General features: G+C 28.0%; 1 protein-coding gene and 1 non-coding gene across 2 annotated transcripts; one reads left to right on the forward strand and one right to left on the reverse strand.

The window, feature by feature from the left end:
* The first annotated feature begins 218 nt into the window (after positions 1–218).
* LOC110610867 lies at positions 219–1,766 on the forward strand. The gene is made up of 2 exons (XM_021750945.2): positions 219–766; positions 882–1,766. The coding sequence occupies exons 1-2, from the start codon at positions 416–418 to the stop codon at positions 1,437–1,439; spliced, it is 909 nt and encodes a 302-aa protein (XP_021606637.1). The 5' UTR covers positions 219–415; the 3' UTR covers positions 1,440–1,766.
* A 5,330-nt stretch (positions 1,767–7,096) lies between these two features.
* Positions 7,097–7,178, reverse strand: TRNAS-AGA. The gene has a single exon. It is a non-coding gene; the product is annotated as a tRNA-Ser (tRNA).
* Positions 7,179–9,280: the final 2,102 nt, after the last annotated feature.

Consider the following 9,280-nt stretch of genomic DNA (forward strand, 5'->3'; position numbering starts at 1 on the left):
TAAATATTAAATATAACGCATATTTAAAATTTAAAAGTAAACGTTTTGTCGTTTTAATGGATTTATCCTAATGCGAATTAGAGAAAGTAAAAACCATGGGAGTTGTTTTTTTATTTAATCTTAAAGTTCAGCATTATTGAATCCTTAGCAAAATTTAGTACTTGCATTAATGATCACTCGTCAGTTTTTAGCATTTGTGTGCTTATCAACGGAGCAAACAAAGCGGCAGAAACCACCAGCTGCCATTAAAAGCCGACCTTATATAAAATTAAAAACACCAAACGCCACATTCCCTCGTTTTCTCAGATTCCCCCGCTATTTTCTCGCCCCACAAACACCTAAATCCCCTCCAATACACACGTTTTCAACCGCCGGCGTCCTTCCCTTTTTTTCTTTTTCTTTATATAATACCATAATGGCCATGCTCTGTACCAAGATCCACAAATCCAACCTCAACAAGGAAGATCAAGAATCCTATGACAGAATAAACAAAGGAAACAAGCTTTTCTTATGTTTTAGACCGGTGATCATGGATGGCTCTGACTATGTAAATCGTGGCAGGGGACATTCAAATTCCTTTGCCAGGTATGTTCAGATGGAAGATAAAGATGGAGTGATTTTTGCCCACTTATACTCGGATTTACCATCATCAGCCGCATCATCTTTCTCATCCCAAACGGAGAAAGAAGTCGACGGTCACCGGAAAAAGAAAAGTAAGAGAAAGTTCTTGCGTGCTATCAAGGCTGTACTCTTCGAGACATCATTGGTATTTTCTCTTTTTTTTTTTTTTTTTACTTTTTTCAATATTATTTTTGAATTGTGATATAGAGACAGATTCTTTGGTGCTCTGTTTTTGAATTTTGTGTCTTGTTATTTGACAGGCTAAGAAGATCAAGAAAAAAGCTTTTCCAAGGAAGTCAAAGCAGTCTACGACTCCAGAGGCAGAAAATAATGTGAACCCAGAAAATGAAGATTCACCATTTCAAAAAAGTTCCATGAAAAGTTATGGAACAACAGGAACATTTGCTCCTTCTATGAATTCATGTGCCTGGAGTTCACGTAATCCTTCCCTGAATTCCCCAAATTCAATGCTATTATCAGACAAGAGTCTTCCACTTGAATCATATAATAATTTAATGGAGATCAAAAAGAATCAGGAATTGGTGCAAGAGGAAAATGGAAAAGTGCATGGCAGTGCTACTAAAGGATTGGTCTTGCTTCTCGTGACTCTTGTGGTTCTGGTCTTCTGGGGTAAGTTATACGCTATCTTGTGCACATCGACATGGCTTTTCTTAGTCCCAAACTGGAATTCTGGGAAGAAATTTCTGAAAATCATGGCTAAATCGCATTCAATGGATTTAGACGAGCGCAAGAAAAAGACTTTTATGGAGGTGATATTTGACAGCGACCGCCGTTCTCCGTCGCCCTTGATGAGTTAAGACAAGCTGCTTTCCTTTGGTGAAGATTTTACTCTCTGCCCAAAAGGGTGCAAGAGGTTCAAATAACTTGAATTGTTTTTCTACCACCTTCAAGTGTATATATTTAAAATTATTCATGCAGGTTTCTGATTTTTGGGATACGAGGCTAGTTGCTGACTTGCAGTAATGCAAGCTAAAGCCTCGTTGCTTTTTGTAATTTTTTTTCTCTTTTTTTCTTGCCAAACAGTTTCTGGTGGCATCAAATTTCACAATAAACTGTACGGGTACAAAGAAAATTATACATATCAACTTTTTAAGACACGATTATATAAGCGTTTATTTTGCAATTTAGAGGTTATTGCTATTGATCTTATAGTTTAAATCATAGAATTTCTTTCTTTCATATCTTACAAGGAAATAGTCTTAGCTTGAAATTTTTACCAATCAAATTAACTTTGGGTTGCCAAAGAGGTAGAGCAGGTGAAGAATATACTTATCACCATCACTAAAAAGTGAGGCTATGTTTGGTTAAGATGAATTTTATGAAACAGGGCAATTAGCTGGCACCCAATTTATAATGACACTAATTTTGGAGTTTGGGAATTTGGGGAATTCCTGCCAACGGTTCATCAAGCCAGGAAGAGAATAAAGAAGAGGACTATGGTGATGACATAATTGATGAGGAAAATTTTCACTCGGGTCTTTGATATAGTTGCGCTGTGTCCCAAAAAACATTGGCATGCTACATCAAGGTATGATCGTTCCAACAGCTTTTGAAACAATTGGGCACATTGCACACCTCAACCTGAGGGATGAGCATCTTCCATTCAAATCTAAGGAAGGTGCTTATTACTAGAAATTTGTAACCTTCACAGTTTCAAAAATACATGCATAATTGAAAAGTAATATTTATGAACGGTTCCATTGTGGATATATTATGCTCTAAAGCGATAAAGATACAAAACTGTTGATTGATGCCCTACCGTTGATATCCCCTGAGTGTTAATGTGCATCCAAACTATTAAAAATAAATTTTTACTTACAACAAAATTTGTGAGTAAATTAATTTTATTGAATAAAAAATAAAAATAAAATGAAATGAAAAAGGTTTTAAAGGTAGAGAAGTGAAAATAAATAAAATTAATTTAAAAAATAAATAATTAAATTTAAGAAAAAACAAATCAGACCGAGAAATATTCAGTCAAGAAATAATTTTAATTTCAGTTTTATTAGTTAATTATAGATATAAAAATAATTTAAAATTAATTATTGATAAATCAGTTATAAATATCGAAAAAGACGTTTCAGATATTGGATCATTCCTGATTTAAAATTTAACTCTAACTCTTGGACAATTATAGAAGACGCTCATAGAATTTAATCAAATACAACACTAATAAATACTGTGAGACGCTCGGTTCATTTAAGTTATAATCAATTTGAATACTAGTTACAAAAATAATATAAATATCAAGAATGATTAAGAAACAATAGAATCACAAAATCTCACAACTAATTGAATTGAAATCTTAATTATCTTTTAACTGAAATAAGAAACTTAGCCACGTATATTCATGGCTGAAACACCACAATGAGAATAGTGTTTTCAGCCGCTTAAATTAATTAAGAATGAGAGATAAGAAATAAAATGAGATATCAAATATATCAGAATGTCATTTTTTTATAGTGTTAAAGAGTCATAACTTATCCTAAGTAACTAAAATCAAAATTGAGTACTTGTTTCTCGAATCTGAAATTGGATTCTGTTCGTCAAGTATGTTATACCCATAATATAATCCATAACACAATTCGTCTTAGAATTAAAATTTAAGTATGTCTCTAAATTTGATTGTGCACGAATTTGATTTCAGAATGTAGAGTATAAAGAATTTTTCTTTTGTTATTCTCTCATCATTATTTAATCTATCAAGATATCAAAATTCAAACGAAGAAACTTGATCTAAAGTTTAAGATTACAGCTAGTGGATTCCACATTGATAGAAATTCAAATAATTTTAGATAGACTGCTGACAACAGTTAAATAATAAAGTGTCGACTTACATAAACTGAACAGCCTTCTTAGAAGGTTCACGTCTCATATACTCCTTGCTTAGCCAAGGTTGTAATTGAGTTCGAGCCACATTAACACCTTGATGGAGTCAATGGATGAGAAACGAGCTACTGCCATGTTATTAGCGATGAACCAATGGAATATGGTTAATAAAGAAGTCAGGGCATTGCTATGAATCAATTTTGTCAAATATACAATATGGTCATTCATTTGTTATATCGTAATCAATTTAGATTCAATGCTAGCAAGTTCCAATGAGCCCAATTGTTTGATTTAATCATCTTAGTACCTATAATAAAAGTAGAGCGAAGGCAGTGTTGTTTTGCATACGTGCAGCCATGCATTGAGGAGATTGTTATCATACATGGTCTTGATGGTCTACTGAAATTCCATCTTGGCAATTTGGAAATGTACTGTGCATTCTCTGTTCACAAATGCCATGCTTTATACGATGTTTCCTTGAAAGCTAGAAAGGAGACATCACTTGGCTTTTGCCTTTCTCTATAAGGATAACAAGGATCATACTTAGAACAGATCAATTAGCCTCAAGGTGAAGTGTCTGATTCTCCTGTTTGATTTGGTGGGTTGCATTGCAATTTGCAAGTTTCCTTTGTCTGTTACCTTTTCACATCTTAGAGACATAATTGCTTTGATGTCTGCGTCTTTATTTTGTACTGTCCCTTTTTTCTTGCAGTCCCAACACAAATAACAGATGAAAACGACCTTTTCATGCACTAAATACACAAAACTGTAAATAAATGCTAGAGAAACCCCAATATTTGATGCACAAATTTGTCCTCTTTGGACGGCCTAGATTTATTCCTTCCCTGACATTTGCATGCCCATTGGTTTTGCCCCTGCAGAACCTTGACAGGCTTATGTCATATGGAATTCTATTTAGGTCTAAGCTATGGGGTAAGATGATCTTTGTGGAGTTAGATGGGTAAGAGTCAAAATGGCAACAAAACGCAGAGAAAGGTTCACCCTCTCACCCCTGCTTAGCGCTAAAAGAATTTTGTAAAAATTCAATTAAATTAAATTTTTTTTAATAATTTTCTTGCCTAAATGAAAATTTTTAATTATTTTTAATTTAATAAATTTTTATTTTAAAAAAAGTTAAATTATTGTATAATTTTACAAGAATTTATTTAAATTCTTCTCTATGAATCATGACAGATAAAAGGTAAAAAAATAAAAAAAGAGAGAAATCTCGTTTGAGAGTGAGATTCATCTAAATAGTTACATACTTACATGCATCTTCGTGGTCCTTATTTGTGAGTTTCATTTTGGGATGGACAGACATTGGGATCTTCGGATATTTTATCCTAAAATAGTTAGATATTTCACAAGTGGTATGAAGCCAAAACTAACATTTGCTCTAACTTCATGTTGTTCCCTTGTGGCAGCCTCCAGGAAGCCAGTGCAAGACAACTATGTTCATCACCTGCCTCATTCTCTCTCATTAGCATAACCCTCTTCCGATCCTCTTTCTCAATTCTCACTCAACAAAAATACAACCGTAATCGAATCGAACCGAACCAAATTTTAATAAACTCATTAAAAAATTAATTTAAAAATTCGAGTTCAAGTTCAAACTTGACTCGAACTTCATTTATAAATTCGAGTTTAATTTATAAAATCAATATTAAATTCAAACTCGATTCCAATTCGATTCGTAACAAACTTGTTTACCACGTTAACAAACCAATTCAAACTCTATTCAGAAAGTTTGAATTTGAACTCATTTAGATTCGAATTTAAGTTCATTTAAACTCGAATTTGAGCTCGATTATATTATAAACAAATTTAATATAATTTAAATTCATTTAAATTAAAAATAAAATTTAAATTATAAGATCGTTAAGAGATTTTTAAATCAAAATTTTTAATTTAATTGAAATCTCTCGAACCCAAAACTAATGAAAAAAAATGTAGAAGGGTTGTTCTTTTATAGAAAAGTCACAATCCTCCATATCCCTTCAACTTTCGATGTGGGATTGGTAGTGGCGAACTCACGAGCTTGTTCGCGAGTTTGTTCACGAGCTTGAAAACGAGCTGAGCTCGCGAGTCTAAACGAAACGAATACTGCTAAATTTAAACTCGACTCATTTATTAAACGAGTCTAAAAAGTAAGATCGAACTCGACTTGTTTAGAAAATGAGCCGACCTTAATTGACATTTTATTGAACCGAATTTCGAATAGCTCACAAACAGTTTATTTCGTTTACATTTCTAAATAAAATAAACATAAGCATTAATTTAATTTTCGAACAGCTGCTTATGTTTTTCTCTTCATCTGTTTTTCTTTTTTCCCTTTTATCTATTTATGTCTCTTTAATTTTATAAACAGAAATATCTATTTATATTCATTTAATTTTTTAAACATTTTTTTCCTTTTATCTATTTATGTCCCTTTAATTTTATAAACAGAAACATCCATTTATATTCATTTAAATTTTTAAACAAATTATATTTATAAATCTATTTATATCTATTTAATTTATGTTTATTTATAAATTTATTTATATTGATTTAATTTTACAAACATGTTATATATATCTATTTGAGAAATTATTTGATCTTATAAATAGATTATATGTTCGTTTCTAAATCCATTTGTATTAATTTAATTTTACAAACAGATTACATATCGACCATTTAAGAAGTTATTTATATCTATTTAATTTTACAAACGGATTATATATCTATTTATTAATATATTTGTATCCCTCTAATTTTACAAATAGATTACATATTTCTTTGCGAGTCCATGTGTGTTCATTTAATTTTATAAATAAATTACGAAATCTATTTGTGAATTTTTTTTATATCTATTTAATTTTACAAACAAATTATACATTCATTTGAGAAATTATCTATATTTATTTAATTTTTTAAATAAATTATATATTTTTTATGAATCTATTTATATTTATTTAATTTCATAAATAAATTACACGTTCATTTCTAAATTTATTTGTGTTAAATTTATTTTACAAACGAACTATATATCCATTTGAGAAATTGCCTCTATCTATTTAACTTTATAAATGGATTATATCTTGATTTGTAAATCTAACGGTATCTCTTGAATTTTATAAATAGATTATAGATTCGTTTATATTCATTTAATTTTATAAATAAATTATACGCTAAATATAAATTCATTTATATCCATTTAATTTTGTAAATAAATTGCATTATAATTTTTGTTCATTTAACTATAAATTACATAAAATTATTTATGCACATTTAATTTTACAAACAGATTTTATATCTATTTATAAATTTGTTTATATGATTTAATTTTATAAATAGATTATATATTTATTTACAAATTTATGTATATCTATTTAATTTTAATTTTATTGAATTTCATATTAATTTAAGAGAATAAAATTTAAAATTTATCAAATTTATTCTAATAAATTAAGCTTGGAAATACATGTTTATTTTTCAGTATCCCATCTTCATGGTTTCATAAACCAAATCAAGCATAAAATTTTCATCGACGACGTGTGAACATCTTGATTTATTTATAAAAAAAAAGGAAAATAAAAAAGAACATCTTGATTTATTTAAAGAAAAAAAGGAAAACAAAAAAGAACGTGAACGGCAGGATTCGAACCTGCGCGGGCAGAGCCCACATGATTTCTAGTCATGCCCGATAACCACTCCGGCACGTCCACCAGTTACGCCCAACAGCTTGTTAACTCCATCTAGTTCTTTAATTATTATCTGAATAGTAATAGCAAAATTGCAGGTTAAAAAAGTTGGTGAAATTTTAAATTCAAAACTCCACCAATTTAGTATGAAAAATGTCATTATTATTTATTTTATTTTATAAGAAATTATTACTTCTTTTTATCATGTAACTAAAATACATTTAAAAAACATTTATGTATGTATATATATATATATATATATATATAATTTAATGAAAGGTTAAAAAGATTCTTATTTTTTATAATCCTTTACTAGAAAAAGCAAAAATTAAAATCAAGGGATTAAAAATAATATTAAATCAATTATATATTTTTATTTTATTAATTTTTATTCAAAATGTATAAAATTGATAACTAATAAAAAACCTTATTATATATTTTTTATATAATTTTTTTAAACATATCATTTACTTTAACATAATAATATATTTTTTATGCAATACATGTATTATAATTACAGATTGCATGCACTCACAGATTTAGTTTAATGGTAAATTTGATAGTAGCCTAATGGTAAGTGCTTCTAGTCTAATCCTTCAATCTTTCATCTCCTTTTTAAATAAAATTCAAATAAAACTCAAGTTTTATTTATTTTATTTTAAAAAAATTATATAGTTTTAATTACTTTTTTATTTTTAAAATTATATTAATTAATCCATATTTTGTAATTTTTAATTATTTAATTATTTCATCTATATAAACTAATAGTAGTATTTAAAAGAACTAAAATATTTTTTAATCTTTATAATTTCAGAAAAATAATTATTTAATTTTTATAATTTTAAAGTAATAAGTATTTAATATTTATAATTTCAGTAGCTATTTAGTATCTAGAATTAATAAAAATAAATAAATTATTAACGATTAAAAAAATAAAAACCATTCATTGTGTTTTTTAAAAAATATTAAATAATTAATTTTAAAAAACTAATTAACGATTAATAATTTTAAAATTTTTTAATCTTAAATAGTAAATTTATTTTTATTTTTAATTAAAATTAGTTTTATTGTAATAATTTTAAATTATGATGTTCAAAATAAACTTGATTTTTTTTATTTCCTTTTACTTTTTAATATTAATTTTATTTAAATACTTCTTATTTTAAATATTTATTTTATTAATATTTTTAATATTTATTAATTAAATTTCAGCTTATTATTTTAATTTATACTTTAAAATATGAATTTATTATTTTAATATTTTAATATTTATCTAATATTTGAACATATTATCTTAATAATTCTTATTTTAAAATTAATTTAATTGTATTTCAATTAATTTAGGTATTTCTTTTAGATTTTCTTAGTAAGATTAATTTGAATAATAAAATTATTATTTAATATATACCTTTGTTTAAAAATTTTATTCTTATTATGTTTTTATATATTCTTTAAAATTTTTTTCATTAACTATAAAATTAATTTAAATGATAAATTATCATTTATTTTAAAAAAATTAAAAGTATTATAAAAAATAGTAAACTCAAATACTATTCTACCAAAAACTTAAGCTGTTAGAGGCGCTACTTTAATCCTAAATGGTCTAGATGTTTACCTCTACATATGGTAACGTATCCATGTTGGGTGCCACTTTGGGGATCGGGCCCACTTCTAGCACTATCTTTGGCCATATTAAATACTCTTCCTTTCCCGCGGGCTCAAACACGTGACCTGACTCTGATCACATTAGGGAGCATATTATTCTACCAAAAACTTAAACTGTTAGTAGAGGCGCTACTTTAATCCTATATGGCCTAGATGTTTACCCCTACATAAGGTAGATAAAAAAAAAGTATTTAATATGGCCAAGGATAATGTCAGAAATGGGCCCAGTCCCCAATGTGGCCAGAAGTGGACGCAGTCTCCAATGTGGCACTCAACTTAGAGACGTAGCCGTGTCCAGGAGTAAACATCTGAGTCATATAAAATTAGAGTAGCGCCTCTATTAACAGTTTAAACTTTTGGTAGAATGGTAAGCGTTTTATGGTATCAGAGCTAGGTTGCGGGTTCGAGCCTCTCAAGGGAAGGGATTTTTTTTATATACTTTTCTTAATGGGCCGTCTAGT

The sequence above is a fragment of the Manihot esculenta genome, chromosome 3, assembly GCF_001659605.2.
Source record: "Manihot esculenta cultivar AM560-2 chromosome 3, M.esculenta_v8, whole genome shotgun sequence".
Taxonomy (NCBI): domain Eukaryota; kingdom Viridiplantae; phylum Streptophyta; class Magnoliopsida; order Malpighiales; family Euphorbiaceae; genus Manihot; species Manihot esculenta.